The sequence below is a fragment of the Rhinatrema bivittatum genome, chromosome 2 (genome assembly GCF_901001135.1).
Source record: "Rhinatrema bivittatum chromosome 2, aRhiBiv1.1, whole genome shotgun sequence".
Taxonomy (NCBI): domain Eukaryota; kingdom Metazoa; phylum Chordata; class Amphibia; order Gymnophiona; family Rhinatrematidae; genus Rhinatrema; species Rhinatrema bivittatum.
In genome coordinates, this window is record NC_042616.1 from 64156095 (window position 1) to 64181393 (window position 25299).

Below are 25299 nucleotides of genomic sequence, written 5' to 3' on the forward strand. Positions count from 1 at the left end.
AATAGAACCAAAAGATTACTATGGGCCAAGAGTAACAGATAAGTATGAGAGGAAAAAAAAAAGTGTGAAAGCTTGCTGGGCAGACTGGATGGGCCGTTTGGTCTTCTGCTGCCGTCATTTCTATGTTTCTGTGTTTCTATTAATTCCTTTTTGGGATGTTTTTCTCACGATTTTGGTTCTTTCCTCCCTCTCTCTCTCTCACTCTCTCTCCTTGCTGTGATAGCAATGAATCAAAATCATGGATATGAAAGATATGACCTCTTGTTGCATGACTGTTGGACATTATTATGCATTTAGATATATTATTGTCTTGAGGGATGGGTGGCAGTTATAAACTCTATGGATTCAGGGTGCACAGAACAGATTGGTCTATCAAGGTTTTCTAAATACTGTATCAAAACATTTTGGAAATGTATCAGTGTGAAAAAACAACAACTTTAGGATAAGAAATGAGAAACAGTTATACAGGCAGTCAGCCTATTCTTCAGTAGAAAGAAATGCATATCTCATATAAAAATCATTCAGATAACACATAACGATGCATTCTCTAATGTATCTCTCTTCTTTTCCTTTTTTTCCTTAGGTGAGCTGCAAGATAGCTGTTACATTCTTCCTCTACTTCCTGGCCACCAACTACTACTGGATTCTAGTGGAAGGCCTCTACCTCCATAGTCTCATCTTCATGGCATTTTTCTCAGACAAAAAATATCTCTGGGGATTCACCTTATTTGGCTGGGGTAAGGCACTACGGTGTTTACAGAATTCTTGTGCTATTCCCACTGTGTGTTTTATTGGAGATTGGCCTTATCTTAAACTGGGTCTATTCCAGCTGTGAGGAATGCACCACATGTTCTTGGTGCTAGTACATCTTAGAAAATTTTGCTGCATATGGTATATGTGGGCTGCTGTCTTCTTGAAAGAACTTGGATTTTCCTCTTGCCTGCAGTCAGTTCAAGCTTGCATTTCTAGCTTGGGAGGGAGAGGGGGGAAACACAAGTTAGAAAAAAGATAAAAATAGCATCTGATGCGTTTTAGGTAATAGAGTTAAAGGGCCTGATTTTAAAAGGCATTTATATGTGAAAAACTGGGTTTTACTTGAGTAAATGCACTTTACTCGAGTAAGTGGGTTTTTGAAAATTGCTACAATATATGCCATTGAATTGTCCATAGGTTTTGCTTGTGTAAGTGCACTTTACATGTGCAAATGGCTTTAGAAAATTGCTATGATAGTAATTACATTTACATGTGTAAATCCTTTTGAAAATGTACCTGATAACGATCAGAGAACCACTATTTTTTAAATTATGAACCATATAATGTAGAAAAATGGGATAAACATTCTATTCCACTTCTTCACTTCTCTCCTTTCTCTGTCTTTCATTTCCATCTTTCACCTATAAGATCGTGGTTACAGATAAGGGCCAATTGACCCCCCTCCATTAGTCTTCTCAGTTGCTCTAGTCTATACTGCTTTAGCTAATCATTTGTGCTAGCCATCATATTTACAAGCTTGACTGCCTGCAGGAAACAATCCTTATCCAAATCAGTTTGGTTGTGTTTTCTATATTGTCATCTACCATTCTGGTTAAATGAATATACAAGTTTCTATACTTAAACTAAACATGCAGCAAGCCCCATCTTCCCTGTAATTTATCCAAGATCTCTACCCTGTCCTTAATACTGTCTTCTGTATCTGTCACGGGCATGCTTAAATGTGCCCCTCCCCTCTCGTATTTTTCCATTTATAATGTAGGACCTCTTAGTCCCATTGGCCTTCCTACATCTGGTTTCTCCCATTCCTAGCTCCCCATTCTCCTCCATTCTGGCTTTCTCCTTTCCAGCACCTTCTTGTCTATTACTGACTTTCATCCAGGTCCTCCATAAGAAAATAAGAAATTGCCATGCTGGGTCAGACCAAGGGTCCATCAAGCCCAGCATCCTGTTTCCAACAGAGGCCAAACCAGACCACAAGAACCTGGCAATTACCCAAACACCAAGAAGATCCCATGCTACTGATGCAATTAATAGCAGTGGCTCATCACTTTGTCTTCAAATTCTTCTTCTTCCTCTCTTTCTCTGACTCTCTTATCCCAGCCTCCCATCACTTCCTCCTGAATCTCCCTCTCCCTCTCTCAGTTCTCTGAAAGCTGCGTTGTTGAAAAATAAAGATTGTGCTTTTTTTTGCCACTCTTCCTCTCCTTACAGAGACAGATCTGGAGATAGTTTGCCTGCAGTATTTTTAAATCTCCTTTTTTCTATCAATTTTTGCAGAGTGCTGAATTTTATATTATAAAGTCCAATGAATATATGTTTGTCTGTGTCCGTATGTCTCTCTATATACAATTTTTGTCACAGAGCTGCATTATAATTATAGAGACTTTTCCTGATACTTGTTCCAAGTTTCAGTGCTGTAAACACCTTACAAATTGTCTTCCTTACAGTCAGTTATTTTTGTCAATATTTATATCTATATTTTAGCTGCATATTTTATAGTTTGGATATATATTTAATCAGGTTGTTGATTGAAAACCTTCAAAACAGTTCAACATATTTAAGCAAAATAAATCTGATAAATGAAAAAATTATAGCTAAACAACTAGAAAACAGCAAATGTACGTTGGTGTGTGTGTGTGTGTTCATGGAGTATGTATATGTATATGTTCATGTGTGCACTTACATCTTCATGAAGATGTAAGTGCGAAAGTGTGGATGTGCGTGTTAGAAAAATTGAAGCTGCAAGTCATGGATGAAGCTGCACAAACCATTAATTTAGAGACAAAGAGATCATCATCTCAACATCCTTCTGGAAAGATAATGCTGGCATATTAGAACTTGCTACATCTGGAAAAGTGGATCTTATTTGGTCTTCTGGAAAGTAATTGGTGTCCAATGTAGCTAATTGTTCAGGAAGACTTTGTAAAAAAAAAATGTAAAAGGGTAGAAACTATTGGAATAGATTTTAAGACTTCAAGCGAAATAGCATTCTCAATAATAGATAATATGGGGCGGATTTTAAAACCCCTGCGCGCCGGCGCTCCTATTTTGCATAGGCTGCTGGCGCGCGCAGAGCCCCGGGATGCGCGTAAGTCCCGGGGCTTCGTTAAAGGGGCGTGTCGGGGGCGTGTCGGAATGACGCGCCGTTTCGGGGGCGTGACATGGCGTTTCGGGGGTGGCGACGTGGGCGTGGTTTCGGCCCGGGGGCATTCCGGGGCGTGGCCGCGGCCTCCGGACCAGCTCCCGGGACCGGAAAACGGAGCGGGGCAGCCGACCGGCGCACGCTGATTTACATCTGCTTTTAGCAGGCGTAAATCATGAAACAAAGGTAAGGGGGGGTTTAGATAGGGCCGGGGGGGTGGGTTAGGTAGGGGATGGAAGGGGAAGGTGGGGGGAGGGCGAAGGAAAGTTCCCTCCGAGGCCGCTCCGAAATCGGAGAGGCCTCGGAGGGAACAGGCAGCGCACGCTGGGCTCGGCGCGCGCAGGTTGCACAAATGTGCACCCCCTTGCATGCGCCGACCCCGGATTTTATAAGATACGCACGGCTACGCGCGTATCTTATAAAATCCAGCGTACTTTTCTTTGCGCCTGGTGCGCGAACAAAAGTACGCGATCGCGTATTTTTTGAAGATCTACCTCCCCATCTTTAATATTCAAAATAGGATATTTGAAGAATGGCATGAAGCAGAAACCTGAATTTTGTCAATGTTTCTAAATTGGAAAGACTTTTGGAAGCAGACCTTTTGAAAAGATGCTTAGTGGAAACTGCATGAAGAATTTACTTCCAATGGTAAAAGTGATTTGAAAATATTTTGTTTTATTGTATTTATTTATAAACCACACTCCTACAAAATGATTGAGGTGGTGCTCAAAAGTAACATACATAAAAACAAAACATATCAGAGAAACATTCTCTACACAAGAAATAAAAAAGGACAACACAATGCCTGCACAAGCCGCCAATATTACTGATAACCGCCAGTGAAAACAAATATGGCCGCTGAACATAGCCGGATGATTAGGGGCTGCTTCTTAGTGCGATAAGTATTGCAAGGTGAAAAGCTGGATATCTTGGGGGCAGCTAATGGGAAGTTCAAGGCGGGGCAGCTTATCTGGTTATCTTTACCAGATAAATGCCCATATTTAGCCTTGGTGTGTGTCCCCAAGTGGATGCCACCTTTTGAGGAAAGAAGATTGAAGAAAGAAGACCAACAAAGATGATGTCCAAGGCATGGGCTCCGGGCTTGAACCTGGGCTGATACCCAAGTGTCAGGACCCAACATCCAAGCTAGGCCCCAAAGTCGAGCCTACGTCTAGGGCAAGGCACAGGCATCAAGACCAGATCTCTGAACAAGGTCTCATTGTTGGGCCTAGGCCGAGGCCCAAGCATCTGCATCTTGCCTCTAGATTGGGCCCTGGCATTGTGTCTGGGTTTGGCTGAGGTCCTGGTGTTGGGACTTGGCCTTTGGGTCGGGTGGTGGCATCGGGCCTGGGCCCGGGTCCTGGCCTAGCCTGAGGCCCAGACATCGGAACCCAGTCTCCTGAATGGGCCTGGGTCTGGGCTAAGGTCCCAGCATCAGCCTAGACCAAGGCCCAGGCATCAGGACTGGGCCAGGATGTGGAGTTGGATTTGGTAAGTGTGGCGGGGGGATTGGGAAATGTTCTGGGCCTGGGCCTTTGCTTGGGTCTCGACTGAAGCCCCTGCATTGGGCCAGGGTCTAGGCTGAGACCTCAGCATTGCATTCGGGAATAGGCGATGGCCCCTTCATTGGGCCTTGGCCTAGGCCGAAGCACCAGAATCGCGGGTGTGGATCGGGACTGGGTCTTGAACTATTCCCTAGGTGAGGACCTAGCTTTGGGCTGTGGCCTAGGCTCCACTGGCGAATGTTTTTGCTTTTAATCCATTTTCAAAATGAAATGAGATTCCAATGACATTTCATTGGAATTTAACTCATTCCATTTTTAAAATGATCTAAAATGAAATAGGAAATTTTGTTTCTTTTCCTATTTTGTTTCTCCTGAATGCCCATCCCTATTTGGTAACAAGGGAGGGCAGTCATATTAGTTTAGTGACTCTGTCACTCAAAGCAAAATTCTTTGGAAAGTGATTGATAAGGGGAAAACTTTCCCCCAAGGTGAGCCCACAGCCCCTTCCACCATTCAGATGGTAGGCCAGCAGTCTCCTGCCAGGCATCTGCAGCAGCAACCCACTATAGAGGAAATTTAGTGGTGTTCTGTATCACTCTCCAAAGGCAAGAGGCAGGAAACATCAAAAATAGTAATGAGGTACATCAGGGAAATGATTGGCCTAAATGACCAGCCCCTTCAGATAGTGGAGAACTTAGGTTTTAAACAACTGCTGCACCTGTTAGCCACTAAATAAAAAGAGGTCCATATTCAGTCACTGTTAGCATAGCTAAGTTAGCAGGATAAACTTATCTGGCTAACTTTGGAGGTGCAGCCCACTACTGAAGATAGCCGGCTATCTTAAAGTTCTGCATCAAGTTTCTTGATCACCTACCTTTATTCACTGATGGCACATTCAGTTAACCATTGGATTGTGAATGCAAAGTTCTACTTGGTGAATAATATGACAGCACTTTCTTCAAGTTACAGTCTACCCCTTATACAGCAGTTTGTGTACCATAATCATCAGATGAAACCTTGTCTGAAATTTTACTGGTAAACAGTGTAGATTCTGGAATGCAGATGATAGAAGCTCTAGTTTAGGAAAGCCCAAACAAATCCTCGATGCAGCATTCTGCAGTAGCTTCAATATTCTCAGCAAATTATCTGACAGACACACCAGCAATGTTGCACAGTAATCGAGGTGATTCAAAACTAGTGATGGAAGTGCAGTCCTAAATAGCCCCTTGGGCAAAAAAGGGTTTCAATAGTTTTAACTTATAAAACACGGCACGTGATACACAGCTAACATGTGCTTCATTGACAAAGAGGAGTTTAGGATAACTCTCAGGCTTTGAATTTTAGACTAAATTTGGATCTTGTTACCCTCAATTACTAAACTGGAGTTGACCTCAGTAACTGGTTATCTATCCATAAAACTTTCACTTTCTTGGTGTTCAATGATAAACCATTTTATCCCAGCCATCTTTTAATAAATGAATGCATGCATTCAATAGGTAGACCTTCTTGGACTCAGTATTCTCACGCTGACCGCACATAACATGACTGTACGACAACTGTGAGGTCAGAAAAATAAACAGATATGCAAGCCCTGTGGGGAAATGATTTGTTCTGATGCACAAATAAAAAGGGTATAACTGGGATGGGGCGGATCTAAGATGACCACACACTGATGCTTGGCAATGGAGCTCCATTCCTCGTTTGCTTAACCCTAGAAATATTTTCCTCTTTGCTCCATGGGCAAAAGGAAGGGGAAGGCCCACACTTACTTGAGCATATCAGGAGAACCAGCGGCTAGTGGGCCAATGGATTGTCATCTACTCTGACTGAAAGACTCTCAATTTAACTCTGGATTGTGGTCATTGGGTGGCAAGCAGGTTGAAGGTTTACTGACTCCCACCCCAAACCTGGAAGCTAAACTTACTCCAGAACAGTGTTGAGCTCCTCAACAGCCAGATATGAGCCCTACTGTTTTTGAGGTTACCTCTGCGACATCGTTGCAGCAGGGGGATACCTTAAGGTGCCCCACAAAAGTGTTGATTCTGCAGGAGCCATTGCTGTCTGCTGCACAGAAACCGGCTGGTGTTATAGGTGGTGAATTGTTCCCTTCATCTAATGCTTCCCTTCTCCCTTCCTTGACGTTGGTGGAACAGATTTCATCAGAGACTTTACAGCCTTTTCTTCTTGTTAGAAAACCTCAAGTAACCTTTGATGGGAGGCTCTGACTAAGCTTTCCTCTCAGTTGGGTCAGTTTGTGGGCCAATACTAAGGTTTGAATCTTGCAGTTCACCACTTATAGGAACAGGTTTCTATTACATCTCAAAAATTTCAGACTTTGGAGTCAGGAATTATCTCACTTCAAGACTCTACAAGTTCTCTTGTTAATGGTCATCTTTACATTGTTAATAAACTTGAGAATTTAGAGAATGTTGATAGAAGAAGGAATATCAGGTTAATTAATTTTCCCAGGAAAAAAAAATGGTTTCTCCTATTGAAATGTTCGATTGTATTTCCTTGAAGTGTTGAAAATACCTGAAAATTTAAAACCACCTATTTCTAAAGCTTATTTGCTGTCAAAAAATGTTTTGAAAGATCTGAAATTTCCTCAAGTTTTTCTGGATATAAATAATTTGACGGCAGAGTTGGAAAAATCTTTAGATGATTCTGTTTTTCCTGCAACCTTGGTAGTGGCTTTGGCTTTAGATTCTAACCAAGACTATAGTTTGAAGCTTTTCTTCCATAATAGGGAGTCTTTATTGGGCCCCCTTGTATTTATACAAGGGGGCCCAATTTTATAAAGGTATGTGCAGCGATGAGATCAGGCCTCTCCCAGTTCCCTCCCAGTACACTCCAATTAAGGAATTTCCCTACCCCCCTATCCATACTCTCTTCCTTGTCCTCTGTCCTTCCCACCCCTAAACCCTTTTTCCTACCTTTCCCTTTTTTTGTTATGTTGGAACGGAAGCAACTTGCGCACGATGGCCGACTTCCGGTGCGTGCTTCCCAAACACAGCAGCAAATGGCCGCTCTACTGGCCGCCTCCAGTCCTGTCCCTCCCCCCCCCCCCCCCCCAGACTGTCCCTTTCTCTGGGCCCGGTACTTATTCGTGTACCGGGGTTTACGCACGTGGCCAGGCCCGTTTGAAAATTCGACCGGTGTGCATAAGGCCCTGCCATGCGCATAATCCCCAGGATTTATGCGCACCGGGCATTTAAAATCTGCCCGTTAACTTTTTAATACATGCTCTAAATCCTATAAATCATCTGGACTCCGTTCAGAACTATACTTGTAATATCTCATTACACAAGACCTGACACAGGGCTATGTTTCGACAGATTCCTCCGCCTTCCTCAGGGGTCACAAACCATCTAAAAAGAAGGCAAAGCAAAAACATTTTTAATCACATCATATCGCTCAATTATATATATAAGCACTCAACTCATCACCCTCACACTGTGTGGTTTTCATAAATAGTGGTAAGTGTACCAAAACACCATCTTTATAATATATATAACTGCATTAACAAATCAAAGAAGCCAAATCGCATGTTGTGTTCCGCAGCCGTGGAAGGCCACGACCGCGGTCCCCTACCTTGCCCGCAATGGCGACCCACTGGGGGAACTCCGGGAGAAGCCCCAGATCCAATGCCCTTTGACCCGCATCAAACCCCAGTGCTGGTTGCCGGGTGGGGAGCCATCCCTGCTCCTCCCTTGCGGCGTCCAGCGGCGTTTCCTCCGTGGAGGAAATAGAAGATGGCCGCCGCCATCCTTAAGCGTGAGGCCGTGCCTCCCTGTCTGATGTAAAGGGACCTGATCCCTTTAACTATACTCACCTGTTTCCAATGAGCCAGAGCAGAGGAAGTTTAAAAGGAGACTTCCTCTGCTCATTCCTTGACTTGGCAACGTCCTTCGTTTGCTTGCTTCGGTGAGTCTTCCTGTGTTTTGGTCCTTGTTCCTGGTTCCTGTCTTGTCTTGGTGTTCCTGATTCCTGACTTCGGATCGGCTAGCGGTGATTCCTGGTGTGTGACTTCGGACTGGCAAGCGGTGATTCCTGGTATGTGACTTCAGACTGGCAAGTGGCGATCCCTCGGTATACGACCTCGGACTGGAAGTGGTGACCCTCTGGCACGTGCCCTCGGACTTCTTCTGGACTATCGTCTCCAAGGGCCCACCTAAGTCCCAGCGGCCCGGGTCCCTACGGGCTCCTCCCGGGGGGACTGCGGGTTTCCAGGGGTGAAGCTCCAGTCAGCCCTTGCACCGAACGCCTGACTCCTTGACCTCTCAAAGGTCCACCTAAGTCCCAGCGGCCAGGGTCCCTACGGGCTCCTCCTGGGGGGACCGCAGGCTTCCAGTGGCGAAGACACAGTTCCTTTCCTTGACGTCACGACTCTTCGTCTCCCTCCATAGTCGCTACAATCTCCAGTACCGAGGGTCAGCTGGTCACGTCTTCTGTTCCTGCCTCGCCACCCGACGGGAGAACCTATGGATCTTCCTCCTATGGTATACCATCCTCCCATCGGCCCAAGGGTTCACAAGCCTGAGCATAACAGATTGCCAAATCCATGGACCTGGCGGAGGTATCTGCCCGCCAGGCCATTCCTGGAATGGCCCAGCACCTGAAGGATCAGCAACAGACCCTGGATGCCCTTGTCTCTGCTGTGGAGGGCGTGAACCAACGCCTCAAGGCGTTAGGGCCCATGAACCCCATACTGCCATCCCCTCCCGTGGTTCAAGGAGGCCGCCCTACTCAGCAAGGCGCCGTCCAGGCCACCAGGAGCGATCTTGGGCAGGTAATTCCCACACAACTCCAGGCACCCTCTCGATACGCTGGAGATGCAAAGTTCTGTCTGGGATTCCTTAGCCAGTGCCAGGTCCGTTTTTCCTTGCTGCCTGCGCAGTTTCCTAGTGACCTGGTCAAAACCAGTTACATTATATCCCTGCTCGACGGAAAGCCCTTGATTTGGGCCTCTCATCTATGGGAGAGAAGAGACCCTGTGTTTGGAAACTTGAATCAGTTTCTGTTTGCTTTCCGACAGATTTTTGATGAGCCTGTGCGCAAACCCACTGCTGTCTCAGAATTGCTCCGATTGCGACAGGGTACTCGGACAGTGGCCGAATACACAACAGAATTCCGCACTTTGGCCGTAGAGCTGAATTGGAGAGAAGATTGCCTCCACGGGATCTTCTTGGAAGGGCTAGCCTCGCACCTTCAGAATGAGCTAGCAGCGAAGGAACTCCCAGACGACCTCAATGGCATGATAGAATTGGCCAATCGAGTGGATCGTTGTATGTGGTTTCGCCTTCCAGAAGTAAAGGCAGCGAGAAGGCCCTCACCTTCCTCCAAGAGTGCATCAGGAGCCCTTCGAACACCCACCGAGGAGCCCATGGTTGGGCCAGGGGAGAGTCTCTCCACAAGAGCGCCGGCGGCGTATGAAGGAAGGACTTTGTTTTTACTGCGGAGCAGCGGGCCATCAAATAGCTGCATGCCCAACATGGTCGGGAAACTCCCGGGCCTAGGACCTGAAGGAAGTCTCTTCCTGGGCCGTACTTCACCTGCACCTCCACTAACACTACCAGTAGCGTTAACATCTGCTGGCGGTGAGTTCCACACCTTAGCCCTGGTGGACTCCGGCGCTGGCGGCAATTTCATTATGAAAAGCCTGGTGAAACACTTAAAGATCCCGCAAGTCCATCTTCCAGCTCCGTTGGTCATCTCCTCGATCCAAGGGAAACCTCTCCCGGAACACGTGACACACACCACGGTTCCCGTCTCGTTGAGAGTTGGAATCTTTCATCGGGAACAGTTGCCATTTTATGTTTTGGAGTATTCCATACATCCAGTCGTCCTGGGCCTTCCCTGGCTTCAGGAACACGAGCCTCAGTTCAACTGGAAGACCTTGCAGCTATCTCGCTGGGGGCCGAATTGTCACGGCAATTGCCTCCAATCAGTGACTCCAGTTTCCAGTTCCATTGTCTCCACCAGCCTTCAGGGCCTGCCAGCCCACTATGCCTCATACGCGGATGTTTTCTCGAAGCAAAAGGTCGAGATACTTCTGCCTCATCGATCTTTTGATTGCGCCATCAACCTCCTCCCTGGGACTGAGCCTCCTCGGGGGCGCATCTACACCCTCTCACCTGCAGAGATGCAGGCCATGACAGAATACATCAGAGAGAATCTGGAGAGGGGCTTCATTCGAAAGTCAAAGTCCCCAGCAGGGGCTGGGTTCTTCTTCATCAGGAAGAAGGACGGCAGCCTTCGCCCCTGCATTGACTACCGGGGTCTGAATGCTATAACGGTCAAGGACCGTTACCCCTTGCCCCTCATCTCCGAGCTCGTCGATCGGCTGCAAGGTGCGAGGATTTTCTCTGTTGGATCTCCGAGGGGCCTACAACCTGATCCGAATCAAGGAGGGGGATGAATGGAAGACGGCCTTCAACACCCGAGATGGCCACTATGAGTATTTAGTGATGCCGTTCAGGCTTTGTAATGCTCCAGTGGTGTTCCAGAACAGCATGAACGAGATTCTCCGCGATCTCTTGGTCAAGTGTGTGGTCGTGTACCTGGACGACATTTTGATATAATCAGACTCCCTGACCACTCACCGTCAGCACGTCATCCAGGTATTGCAATGCCTCCAAGAGCATAGATTGTATGCAAAACTTGAAAAGTGCCTCTTTGAGCAGGAGTCCTTTCCCTTCCTGGGGTACATCGTCTCTAGTGAGGGATTCTGTATGGACCCCCAGAAGCTGAAAGCCATTCGGGAATGGCTGCAGCCGTTCAGACTAAAGGCACTCCAAGGTTTCTTGGGTTTCACAAATTATTATCGATCATTCATACCGCATTATGTGTCCATTGTTGCCCCTATGACAGCCCTGACCCGGAAAGGTGCGGACCCCAAGAAGTGGCCTCCTGGAGCGGAGGTCGCCTTTCGTTGCCTCGAGGAGGCGTTCCTGCAACAACTGTGCCTTCGGCATCCGGACCCACAGCGGCCGTTTGTCATCGAAGTGGATGCATCCTCAGAAGGCGTAGGGGCCGTTCTGAGCCAGACTTCAGAGAATCACAAGCTACGCCCATGTGCCTTCCTCTCTCGTCAGTTCTCCCCAGCAGAACGGAATTACGCCATTGGTGACAAGGAGCTCCTAGCTATTAAGGTGGCCCTAGAAGAATGGTGCCCTTGGCTCGAGGGGGCACAGCACAAGTTTACAGTCTACACGGACCATAAAAACCTCGAATACCTGCATTGAGCGCAGCGACTCAATCCCCAGCAGGCACGTTGGGCGTTATTTTTCACCCATTTTAACTTTGTCCTGTGCTATCGACCTGCCGGGAAGAATCTCAAAGCTAACGCCTTGTCACAGGTCTTTGAATCTACAGAGAATTCTGATGAACCACAGTTCAGACCCATGTGGCAACCGACTTTGTGGTTGATCTGCCACTCTCCAGTGGCAAAACGGTCATATGGGTGGTCGTCGACCGGTTTAGTAAAATGGCACACTTTGTGCCACTCCCAGGATTGCCGTCTGCACCACAGCTGGCCCAACTGTTCGTCCAGCACATCTTCAGGCTACATGGCCTACCTAGAAGCATCCTTTCAGATAGAGGGCCTCAATTTACTGCCAGGTTTTGGAGGGCCCTCTGCCAGAAGTTTGACGTTACCTTAGACTATACATCTGCTTACCACCCACAGACCAATGCTCTTGCGGAGAGAACGAACCAGACCTTAAAGCAGTTCCTCCATATTTACGTCAACGAGAAACAGGATGACTGGGCTAGCCTGCTACCCTGGGCAGAATTTGCACTTAATTCTCATCTCTCCATGGCTACCGGGTCCTCGCCATTTCAGATAGTATATGGGAAGCAGCCACGCCCGCCACTGCCAGTTCCCATTTCAGTTAAGTCCCCGGTAGCCCAACTTTCTGCAGAAGAATTACACCGCCTGTGGATCTCCACGCAATGTGCGCTGATCAAAGCCAGTCAGGCGGCAAAGAATTATGCTGATCAGCGAAGAAGACTATACTCGCCTCTCAGCCCAGGCCAAAAGGTATGGCTGAGCACGCAGTTTATTCGCCTGAAGCTGCCATCAGCGCGACTGGCCCTGCGATTTATTGGGCCGTTCCCCATAATCCGACAGGTTGGTTCCATTTCATAGCAGCTTCGTCTTCCGCCTTCCCTCAAGATACACAACACATTCCATGTTTCCCTCTTGAAGCCTCTGGTATTATCATGGCCTTCCAGCACGCCTCCGACTCCCCAACCTATTGCTTCCAAAGATGACCTCACCTATCAAGTCCAGGAGGTCTTGGACGTGAGGAAGCATAGGAAGAAATGGAAGTACCTGTTAGCGTGGGAGGGGTTCGGCCCCGAAGAAAACACCTGGGAGCCATTGGCCAACATCTTGGACCGGGGTCTGCTTGAGCAATTCCACAAAGACCTTCTGTCTAAACCCAGGCCTCCGGGGATGTGCCCTAAAGAAGGGGGTACTGTTGTGTTCCGCGGCCGTGGAAGGCCACGACCACGGTCCCCTACCATACCCGTGACGGCAACCCGCCGCCGGAACTCCGGGAGAAGCCCCGGATCTGATGCCCTTTGCTCCACATCGAACCCCAGTGCTGGTTGCCGGGTGGCGAGCCGTCCCTGCTCCCTCGCGGCGTCCAGCAGCGTTTCCTCCGCGGAGGAAATCCAAGATGGCCACCGCCATCGTTAGGCATGAGGCCGTGCCTCCCTGTCAGATTTAAAGGGACCTTATCCCTTTAACTACCCTCACCTGTTTCCTATGAGCCAGAGCAGAGGAAGTGTAAAAGGAGACTTCCTCTGCTCATTCCTTGACTTGGCAACGTCCTTCGTTCATCAGGTCTGCTTGCTTCGGTGAGTCTTCCTGTGTTTTGGATCTTTGTTCCTGGTTCCTGTCTTGTCTTGGTGTTCCTGGTTCCTGACTTCAGATCGGCTAGCGGTGATTCCTGGTGTGTGACTTCAGACTGGCGAGTGGTGATTCCTGGTGTGTGACTTCAGACTGGCAAGTGGCGATCCCTCGGTATATGACCTTGGAATCGTAAGCGGCGACTCTCTGGCATGTGACCTTGGACTTCTTCTGGACCATCGTCTCCAAGGGCACACTTAAGTCCAAGTGGCCCGGGTCCCTACGGGCTCCTCCCGGGGGGACTGCGGGCTTCCAGGGGTGAAGCTCCAGTCAGCCCTTGCACCGAACACCCAACTCCTTGACCTCTCAAAGGTCCACCTAAGTCCCAGTGGCCTGGGTCCCTTCGGGCTCCTCCTGGGGGGACCGCGGGCTTCCAGTGGCGAAGGCACAGTTCCTTTCCTCGACGTCATGACTCTTCGTCTGCCTCCACAGTCACTCCAGTCTCCAGTACCGAGCGTCAGCTGGTCACGTCTTCTGTTCCTGCCTCGCCACCCAACGGAAGAACCTATGGATCTTCCTCCTAAGGTATACCATCCTCCCGTTGGCCCAAGGGTTCACAAGCCTGAGCATATCATCGCAAACACATCATCTCTTTTCATTTTCTTGTGAAATGAATGCAAATATGCCTAGTGTTTTGCCATCTGACGTAAACTTAAAAGAGAAATAAAATATTACAAAAATTAATTGCACAGCAGGATTTTATTTCTTGGCAAGGCTGAACATTTAGGAGTTTCTGCTGTAATACAGTACAACAAAAATCACATTTCAGTCTGGCTTACTTTCATATCACCAGAGTCTCTCAAATAGTGACATTATATCCAATAAAGATGTGTATTTATTTCATTCTGTGTCATTTTCAAAATGAAACAAAAAAAAAATCCATTTTTGTTTTTTTTTTCCATTTTAATGAATATTAAACTATCTTACTACACACTAAAACCATTTAGTGTGTGCTAAATTCATTTAATGCACAAGAGCACTATTTAATGTGCAATCAATTATTTTAATGTGTGTGAAATGTTTTTTTAACACATGCTAAGTACTTTAATATGTGTTACAATGTTTATCATATGCTGAAACAGAAAAACTAAATTAAATTTAAAAAAATGAAAAACACCATCAATCAAATGGAAACAAAAAAAAAATTCCTGCATCCAACAGAAAAAAAAATTTCTGGATTCACCCTTACCATCCAACAGACATGTCACATCAGAAATATACAATGACAGGAAGAATATGAAATTATTTTAGGATTATACTTTTTAATGTGTAAAAACAAACCTAGTTATGCATGATAAATTGAGCAGAAGATTTCAGGGGGCTCATCTGTCAGAGATATAATCAGTTTTAATGCCAAAAAGACAAAGGGTACTGCAGATTTCTGCAGAGACCTTTTAATTATGGAGGAGATTTGAAATGCACATTATCTGCAAGGCATTCCACCTGTCACATAGATGGAGTCGGACATGACCCTCCAAAACGTGGTATTTTGCTACTCTATCTGAGATTGAAATGATTGTGCATTATCTCTGGATCAGTTTGATTCTGACTGTGACGAGAGGAAAGAAAAACTCTCAACAAAGTGAACAGAAGTTGGACAGATTAATATTTATATTCTGAACAGTCCCAATCCATGTCCAATCAATTTTATATTTGGAGTATGTAATTGCTGACCCGGCAAGGAGCAGTGCATTTGCACTAACTTTTCCAATTCTTGTGTGTTGATATTGCCATGCAAAGAGAAAGCAAGTTTGCAGCAGTATTTGGTGCTTGCTGCTTGCTATTCTTAAATCAGAATATAGGTTCTGTAAAAGTTATTGTTACATCTAATAAATAAGTTCAGTTTCCAATTTTTTGCTCTAGTCATAGGACTGAAGAAACCCTTTTGAAAACAGGACACACAATTTTGGGCAAAATAGTTTGAAAACCTCAGAAGAACATAAGAACATAAGAAAATGCCATACTGGGTCAGCCCAAGGGTCCATCAAGCCCAGCATCCTGTTTCCAACAGTGGCCAATCCAAGCCATAAGAACCTGGCAGGTACCCAAAAACTAAGTCTATTCCATGCTAATGTCAGTGGCTATTCTCTAAGGGGCGGATTTTAAAACCCCTGCGCGCGTAAATCCGGCAGGATTTACGTGCGCAGGGCCCTCGCGCGCTGGCGCGCGTAAAGCCCCGGGACGCGCGTAAGTCCCGGGGCTTTCGAAACGGGGAGGGAGGGGGTGTGTCCGGGGGCGTTCCCGAAACGACGCAGCGGTTCGGGGGCGTGCCGCGGCGTTCCCGAAACGACGCAGCGGTTCGGGGGCGTGCCGCGGCGTTTTGGGGGCGGGCCCGGGGGCGTGGCGCTGGCCCAGGGGCGTGGTCGAGGCCTTCGGCCACGCCCCCGGGACCGGAGGACGGAGCGGGACTTTCAGCAGGCGTAACTTTGCCGACAAAGGTAAGGGGGGGTTTAAATAGGGCCGGGGGGGTGGGTAAGGGAGGGGAAGGTGGGGGGAGGGTGAAGAAAAGTTCCCTCCGAGGCCGCTCCGAAATCGGAGCGGCCTCGGAGGGAACAGGCAGGCCGCGCTGGGCTCGGCGCGCGCAGGTTGCACAAATGTGCACCCCCTTGCACACGCCGACCCCGGATTTTATAAGATACGCGTGTATCTCTCTGCCCCATGTAACTCTCTGCCCCATGATATTCGCATTGAGACCTATACCCCCGCGCTCAAAAAGAAACTTAAAACCTGGCTCTTCCAGCAAGCTTACTCCACCACACCCCCTATTACATAAATCCCCCCTCCGAATGTTACTCTGATATCCTGATATGAACGCCTTTATGCCTGTCGATTTGGTACTGTGCACTCAGTTTTGTACATAGTTTTGATGTAAATAGTTTTGATGTAAGGGCTCCTCCCAAAGTTTAATTATATGTTACCTAGTTCAATATATTATCTGTTTTATGTAAGGGCCGTGCCCAATGGTTTTGTGTTCACTGTAAACCGATGCGATGTGCGAACGGTCATCGGTATAAAAGAAACGTTAAATAAATAAATAAATAAATAAATAAATCTTATAAAATCTGGTGCATTTTTTTTCGCGCCACCGGCGCGAACAAAAGTACCGGTGCGCGTATTGTTTTAAAATCCGCCCCTAAGTGAACTTAATAGCAGGTAATGGACTTCTCCTCCAAGAACTTATCCAATCCTTTTTTAAACACAGCTATACTAACTGCACTGACCACATCCTCTGGTAACAAATTCCAGAGTTTAATTGTGCGTTGAATAAAAAAGAACTTTCTCCGATTAGTTTTAAATGTGCCCCATGCTAACTTCATGGAGTGCCCCCTAGTCTTTCTACTATCCAAAAGAGTAAATAACTGATTCACATCTACCCGTTCTAGACCTCTCATGATTTTAAACACCTCTATCACATCCCCCCTCAGTCGTCTCTTCTCCAAGCTGAAAAGTCCTAACCTCTTTAGTCTTTCCTCGTAGGGAAGTTGTTCCATTCCCCTTATCATTTTGGTAGCCCTTCTCTGTACCTTCTCCATCGTAATTATATCTTTTTCGAAATGCGGCGACCAGAATTGTACACAGTATTCAAGGTGCGGTCGAACCATGGAGCGATACAGAGGCAATATGACATTTTCCGTTTTATTCACCATTCCCTTTCTAATAATCCCCAACATTCTGTTTGCTTTTTTGACTGCCGCAGCACACTGAACCGACGATTTCAATGTGTTATCCACTATGACACCTAGATCTCTTTCTTGGGTTGTAGCACCTAATATGGAACCCAACATTGTGTAATTATAGCATGGGTTATTTTTCCCTATATGCATCACCTTGCACTTATCCACATTAAATTTCATCTGCCATTTGGATGCCCAATTTTCCAGTCTCACAAGGTCTTCCTGCAATTTATCACAATCTGCTTGTGATTTAACTACTCTGAACAATTTTGTGTCATCTGCAAATTTGATTATCTCACTCGTCGTATTTCTTTCCAGATCATTTATAAATATATTGAAAAGTAAGGGTCCCAGTACAGATCCCTGAGGCACTCCACTGCCCACTCCCTTCCACTGAGAAAATTGTCCATTTAATCCTACTCTCTGTTTCCTGTCTTTTAGCCCATTTGCAATCCACGAAAGGACATCGCCACCTAGCCCATGACTTTTTACTTTTCCTAGAAGCCTCTCATGAGGAACTTAGTCAAACGCCTTCTGAAAATCCAAGTATACTATATCTACCGGTTCACCTTTATCCACATGTTTATTAACTCCTTCAAAAAAGTGAAGCAGATTTGTGAGGCAAGACTTGCCCTGGGTAAAGCCATGCTGACTTTGTTCCATTAAACCGTGTCTTTCTATATGTTCTGTGATTTTGATGTTTAGAACACTTTCCACTATTTTTCCTGGCACTGAAGTCAGGCTAACTGGTCTGTAGTTTCCCGAATCAGCCCTGGAGCCCTTTTAAATATTGGGGTTACATTTGCTATCCTCCAGTCTTCAGGTTCAATGGATGATTGTAGAAGTGCAAAAGCTAATAAACTGTGTTATTCTGTACTACTGGGTAGCGGCAGTTTTGGCGCATATTCACTGTGCCTTTCAATGAAAAACATCCCCTAAAAGAATATTTGGACATCTATGGAGTCACGGTGATATCCTATACCCTACCCTACCCTATCCTATCCCCTTATCCTATCCTATACCCTACCCCTACCCTATCCCCTTATCCATTGTTTTATGCCTTTCTACCCCGACCCCCCCCCCCCCCTTGGTTTTTTTTTTTGTTTTTGTTTTTGTAACTCACTTGTTTCTTGTAAGGGCTTCTCCCTATAGTTACATATTTATTCTCAGTTTTATGTAAGGGCTCTGCCCATGAGTTATTGTTTACTGTGAACCGATGCGATGTGCAAACGAACATCGGTATATAAGCGACTTTAAATAAATAAATAAATAAATAAATAAATAAATAAATAAATGTATGTATAGGGCTAGATTTTAAAAGGGTAACGCGTGCCAAGCCTATTTTGCATATTCCCGGTGGCACACGCATGTCCCGGGGGTTTGTGAAAGGGGCGGGGTGGGGGCGGGACCGAGGCCTCCGGCACAGCGGCCATGCCAGGGGATCGCGCGCCAGCAGCTGGCTGCCGCGCGCAAGTTACGCCTGCCAGAGGCAGGCGTAATTTACAAAATAAAGGTAGGGTGGGATTTAAATAGGGCTCGGGAGTGGGTTAGATAGGGGAAGGGAGGGGAAGGTGGGGGTGGGCAGAGGGAACGGGGAAAGCCATCGAGGCAACGCTAGAGCTTGGCGCGCGCAAGGTGCACAAGTGTGCACCCCCTTGCGCGCGCTGACCCTGGATTTTATAACATGCGCATGGCTGCTTCCGCGTGTTATAAAATTGGGCCTACGTTTGTGCACGCCGTGTAGCGCACACAAATGAACCCCGTGCGTGTTTGTTTAAAAATCCGGCCCATACTGTATTCTAACCTCTTATTTTGCTTTGAACATTTTTTTTTCCATTGGAATTTATCTTTATGAAAATAGTATCTGAGTCAGCTGAGCTCATCCTGAATATACCATGACCCAGTAAAAAGAATTTTGCAATCTATAGCCTACACACATGATTTTCAAGTTCTTTGCAGCCTGCTACATAGCATTCTGTTCAATGGCATACCAGTCACTGTACCCGCCTTGGGTTATTGCTTCAATCCTGTCATTACATTTTGTATCAATGAAATAAAAATCCTCCTGAGGTGAAAAATTCAAGTGACTTCCCTAGAGGCCAGAGCATAATCTGAGGACACGCTCTGCAGTGCTGGAAAATCCTGTACATTCGGGAAACAATGTGCAGGTGGCCGATATCTTCAACGGAGAGCACTGCCAGGTTTCAAGTTAAAGCAGGGGCAGATAAGAAGGGACAAGTGCCCTTTTTTTGGCAGACTCAAGACATGCAATCCACCTCTTTAGTGCTATGTATAACAAGTGGATTAATTAGAGGAATTTATAGACATGCATGGAAGAAAATATATCAAACATTCCTTTACTTTTGTGTCCATATTTTCCCATTTGATGACAATAGGATAGTTGTGTTGATAAAATCTAAAGCACATTTTTTTTACACCAGGAGCAAAACTTGAGCAAATGTTGCCAAGTCAATCATCGTGAGGCTTCTGAGAAATAGCATGCAAGCTGCTTAGTCATTATTTATTGATCATATCTCTAATCCACTTTTTGACTAAGAAACATCAAAGCAGTGATACAACATAAAGAACATAAAAATAAACAATAATTCAGCCTGAAACAAGTAATTGCAGTGATTTGCCATTTAGTTGAGGGTCCCCACCAGGCCCAAACCAGCTAGTCTGTTTAAAAGGATAGTATAATCTACTGTACAAGATGAATGGCAGCATGAAGGTGGAGCTGCACAAGTGCCAGAGAGCCTTCACAATCTGTATATTACCTGAGATCAATGGCAGTTGGAAAAGGACCAGTAATGTAGGCCTACCCAAAAAGTCCTGTAATAGGGAAAATACCACCTTTTCAATAACTATGCCCAAGAAAGATGGGCCCGATGTTCTCACAAAATCCCAGGTCTAAAGATAGTTCCTTTAAAACTGGGCATGATATTGCCCTCTTCAAAGGACTTGGCATAAACCCATAATGTCGGGAGGAATTTTCATTACATCTATATTTGTAAATGATGGGTCTTTTCTGCATTAAGATATTCTTGTTATTATCATCCTCTTTCCACTGCTGCTTGCTCCACTCTGAAATACCCTCACCTGCCTTCCTCTGCTAGTAGCAACCTTGTAAACCTTCCCTGCCAAGCCAAATCAACTTGTTCGTGACACATCTGCCCTTATACCTCACTATGGGGTAAAGACAGAGCAAAAGATAAGCTGTGCAAAGAGACTGAAATGCACTGCATGCTTCATTTCAAATGGAATACATTGGATGGCAATTTCAATGAGGCATGTCATGGAAAATAATACCAACCAAAACAAAAGGTTCGCAGTACGGCTCTTTGTTTCTTGTGAATGTAAAATAATACAACAATTTGCATAGCAGTTTTCATTGAAATAGAATGCCAGCAGACTTTGTGGTACAATTTTTTTTGCAAGATAAGGGTCTTTTGCGAAAAATAGGGCAAATGCACAAAATCATTAAAATTTCAGCATTTTGTGCTATTTTTCATACAAAGCCCCTTAATTAAAAAAAAACTTCAGAAAAGTGAGCTTTGTGATAGTAAACGTAAGGCACTTAGGGCCTCATGTTCCAATTTCGTGCAGTGGGGAAACATCGCCGCACGCGATGTTTTCGCCATTCGCGGAACCGGAGTCGCAAATCGCGAAAACAGCGTGCACCGCAATAAAACATTGCAGTACACGAAAGTGTCCAGCCAGGAGTATCGTGGTCCATGATATTCCCAGACAGCCTGTTTCAGTATCCTGCAGGCAGAGAGAGAGAGAGAGAGCCTATAATGCCTATGCCCTAGACAGGTATTTGTATCCCTATGGGAGGGCCACATAGTAACTCGAGGTGGGGATTAGGTATGAGCGTAGGGGGTTGTGGGCCACTTTCACATTCAACATGAGACCTACGGAAAGAACAGTGGTCTCTAGTGAAGATTTGCTGGCCGTCGGAGTGAGGAAACTCACTCCAAGAAGAGATTTGGGCAACATTCTCTCAACCTAGCTTGTTGTTGCCCAGGTAGAGTGTCCATCAAGCTAGGTTGAGAGAACGTTGCCCAAATCTTTTCTTGGAGTGAGTTTCCTCACTCCGTCGGCCAGCAAATCTTCACTAGAGACCACTGTTCTTTCCGTAGGTCTCATGTTGAATGTGAAAGTGGCCCACAACCCCCTACGCTCATACCTAATCCCCACGTCGAGTTACTAGGTGGCCCTCCCATAGGGATACAAATACCTGTCTAGGGCATAGGCATTATAGTCAGTCTCTCTCTCTCTCTCTCTCTCTCCCTCCCTCCCTCCCTCCCTCCCTCCTCTGCAGGATACTGAAACAGGCTGTCTGGGAATATCATGAACCATGATACTCCTTTACAGGCCTGTAGTGCACAACGTATCACAAATGAAAGGGTTGTAGCTATTGGCTGTGTTAGGAGCTGTGCTACCACTGCAGCTGTTTTGCTGCACATGATAACTTTACATAAACTCCACCCCCTGAATACTAAATTAAGAATTTGCATTTGCAAATCGTGTTAACGGCTGTTAGCGTGAATTTATCTCCTGCGGTAACTCCTTAGAAAATGACCCCCTTAGTCTACTCCACATCAAAGTTTATTGAAATCTCACAATACTGGGCTGCTGAGATATAAAAAAGTAGCTCATTTTTGTATGAATTTGTGAAAATAAGCACACAAAAAAGGCTTCCCAGGCCCATTTTCATAAAAGAAAGATACATATTCCTAAAAAAAGAGTAGTTACATTTGCTGCTGGATGAGGGGGCAGTGATGCAAACCAGTAAAGGGGCTTTGCAGGCCATTGGGACCCCCCACCCCTCAGTGTAATTGAAATTTCCTGGTGTACCCTGTAGACTCCTCCACCCTGTCTCCCAAACTCCTTGTGGTCCGTAAATGTTTAAAAGAAACTCTTTCTGAAGCCCTATCTCCTTCCAACTCCACCCCCATGTCCCCCCAAATCTATGTAAATGTATGTACCATTCCATTCCCTCCTGCCCCCCCCCCCCCCCCCAAAGCTTACCCCATTGAAGAGGTAGTCTCCTAGGGGCAAAAATCCCTATTTGCTCTTGCTCACCGGTGCCAGGTTTCAGAATGGCACTGGTGAGCTGACCTCAGGAGCTTCTGTGCCATGTAGGGGAAAGGATCAAACAGGCTACTTCACCCCTTTATATCCCTTAGCTAGTGCATAGATCTTGGGCCAGCTTTGTGCATTACCGAGGCCGGGAACACATGATGTTCCCCGCCATGGCAATCCACAATAAATGTATTCATAATCCACATTTGGTTAGTTGGATATCAAAATGCCCATGGTGACTTAAATAATTTGTCAAAATAAGTAACACAGAGGAACATCTGACTGGCTGTATCCGTGCTTTCTGGGAGCGTAGGAGGTGGGGGCTGCTGGAGGTTTGCCTGTGGTTGCAGCGCTAAAGTCATTAGATAGTGCCAGGGATCCCTTCAAAAGCAGCGGCCCAGCAGCATGCCGCCGCTGGCGTACCAAGGCCCTGTGAGAGAGTGTAACTTTCCTTGAGATACACACTATGCCTGCTCTTAGTCCTGTTGATGATATACTTTATCACGCTAACAGTAAGAGCTTACAGATTCCATCTATAACAAGTGCACATTAAGCACAAGCATCAGCACAACAGTGTAGTGAACCAATCACTGACATCATGCTTTCTTTCTCTCAGTTATTTATTTATTTATTTTTTGTAAACCTTTCTTGGAGCTCTCACTTTTCTCAGGCTTCACAACCCTGTGTAGACTCTGTGAAATCAGTCACATAACTGACTAAAAGTGATGTCTTTTCATGCTTAACTTTTTGATTTACTTTCATCTAATATGAAAAGGAAGAGTCGAGATGGCTGCCTGAGCTGCCACTATCCCATTTGCCTCAGCCATTTTCCTGTCACTGTTTCTTCAACTTACATGTTTTCCATGCCTTTCAAATGGAAGGGTCGGGTCTGGGTCTTTCCTCTGGACCCCAGTCTCCCCTTGAGTTAAATGACCATCGTAGAGTATGTCTCTTTGAACACTGAAGTTCAGCAGGTTAGTAGCCCCATTGCTGAGGAAGGAGCAGGAGAACCTTTATCGTCCGGGGAAGAAGCATCTCTCAGTCCGCTGGATTGTCACCTGCCCCCCAGTGAGGATGGTCGCAGCTGCACCAACGTCTTCAAGGCACTTGCTGATGACATCATCGGGAGCGCTTTGATGGAGGAAGTTGCCGGCATGGGAAATCTTGCTGCGAATGGAGAGAGCCACAAAGGAGACATTCAGGTTTCCGGTTCAGTGGAGCAGGTACTCCTGCCCTGAATGCTCTCCGGGGGGTGGAAAGCTTCAATGTGGAGACAGTTTCTGGTGGTTTTGTGGCTTCTGGTGAGTCAGCTAGGGGTAAGAAGGTTATCTTACCCCCTTAACCTGCCGTTGTTACTTTGGATGCTTTGTGGGACTTGATTATTAGTTTTTCTTCCCTTTCTTCTGAATGTAAGGCTAAGTTACATTCCCTGTCTCTGGAACTTGAGTCTCTTGTCAAGTTCAGCAGAGAATGGCTGTGGATCATCCAGTGAAAACTGGTGTTCTAGAAGCTGAAGTATCCAAATTGAATACTGTGAACGCAACCATGATTCAAGAGCACGGGGCTATGTGTGCGTGAAAATTGTTTGAGATCTCATAATCTACGATTTACTAATTTTCCCAGAGTAATGGGTGAATTACCACAAATGACTCTCAGGAGAATTTTCTTGGATGTTCTACATCTACAGGTTGAGTCCATACCTGTTTTTCTGTCCTCCCCACTCTTATGGTTGGAAAGACTAAATTAAGAGGGCACTATATTTCAGAGGTTTATGTTGTATGATATATACTTTTTTTCACTTTTTTAAACTCTCAAAGTTTCCATGCAAAGATTAGTTCTTTGTAATTTTGGAAAATTATCAATAAAAAGTAAAAAAAAAAAAAAAAAAAAAAAAAGGAGAGAGCAAGCCAGGATATATGGGTCGAAAAACTTCTTGCAATTGATTGATCCTGCTCCTTTCTCTGTCCCCAGGTGTATCCTGGCTGCCTGAGACTAGGCAAAAAAGAAATGCATTGCTTAATGCTCCCCCAACCGATAGACATTAATGACAATGAAATTAAAAAATAAAATAAAATGTGTTTTTCATTTGCATTGCTATTTTGTTTTGTTGCCAACAAACACAAAAAAAAATCATTATGGTTGTCTTGTTTCCAACAAACACAAAAAAAAATCATTATGGTTGTCATTTTCTTTTCAAAACTACAAAACATATAAGCAACCACCTCTAACACAAAACTGTTAATAAGGAAAAGAAGAAGTGAAGACTATTTATGACTTGTTACACAAACTTGATATAAAAAGTTTCAATGCAAAATTATCTTAATGCCTCTTGCCTCACAATGGGCTGCAAGCATCTTCAACATGGTATGTACACTTTCTTATCATGTATCAGTTAGTTTGTCATATATACATTTATTTATGTTCACTATGTTTCTCAATCTCAATATAAATTTGATAGAAAAACACTTATCTTTTTAACACGTGCTCTAAATGCCATAAAACATCTGGACTCCGCTCAGAACTATACTTGTAATATCTCAATACAGAAGACATGACACAGGCCTAAGTTTATAAGCATTCCTCCATTTTCCTCAGGGTTCACAAACCATCTAAAAAAAAAAAACCAAGACAAACCAAAAACATTTGTAATCACAATGCTCAATTAAATATATAAAAATGTATATATATATATCACAAAGACATCATCTCTTTTCTTTTCTTTTTCTTTTGAAATGAATGCATCTACCTTCTGTTTTGCCATCTGATGTAAAACTTAAAAAAGAAATAAAAAATCAAAAATTGAATGCACAGCTGGATTTTATTTCTTGGCAAGGCTGAACTTTTTGGAGTTTATGCTGTAATATAGTACAACAAAAATCACATTTCAGCCTGGCTTACTTTCATATCACCAGAGCCTCTCAAATAGTGACATTATATCCAGCAAGGATGTGTATTTATTTCATTTTATGTCATTTTCAA

The 25299-nt window shown here is 45.3% G+C and overlaps 1 protein-coding gene across 2 annotated transcripts in view; it reads left to right on the forward strand.

Annotated features, from left to right (window-relative positions):
- The window catches only part of PTH1R (parathyroid hormone 1 receptor), a 595747-nt gene that overhangs the window by 491070 nt on the left and 79378 nt on the right, over positions 1–25299 (forward strand). For both annotated transcript variants that reach the window (XM_029588269.1, XM_029588270.1), the window contains exon 7: positions 584–737. In XM_029588269.1, the coding sequence (XP_029444129.1) occupies positions 584–737 (154 nt within the window). The remainder of the gene's footprint in view (positions 1–583; positions 738–25299) is intronic.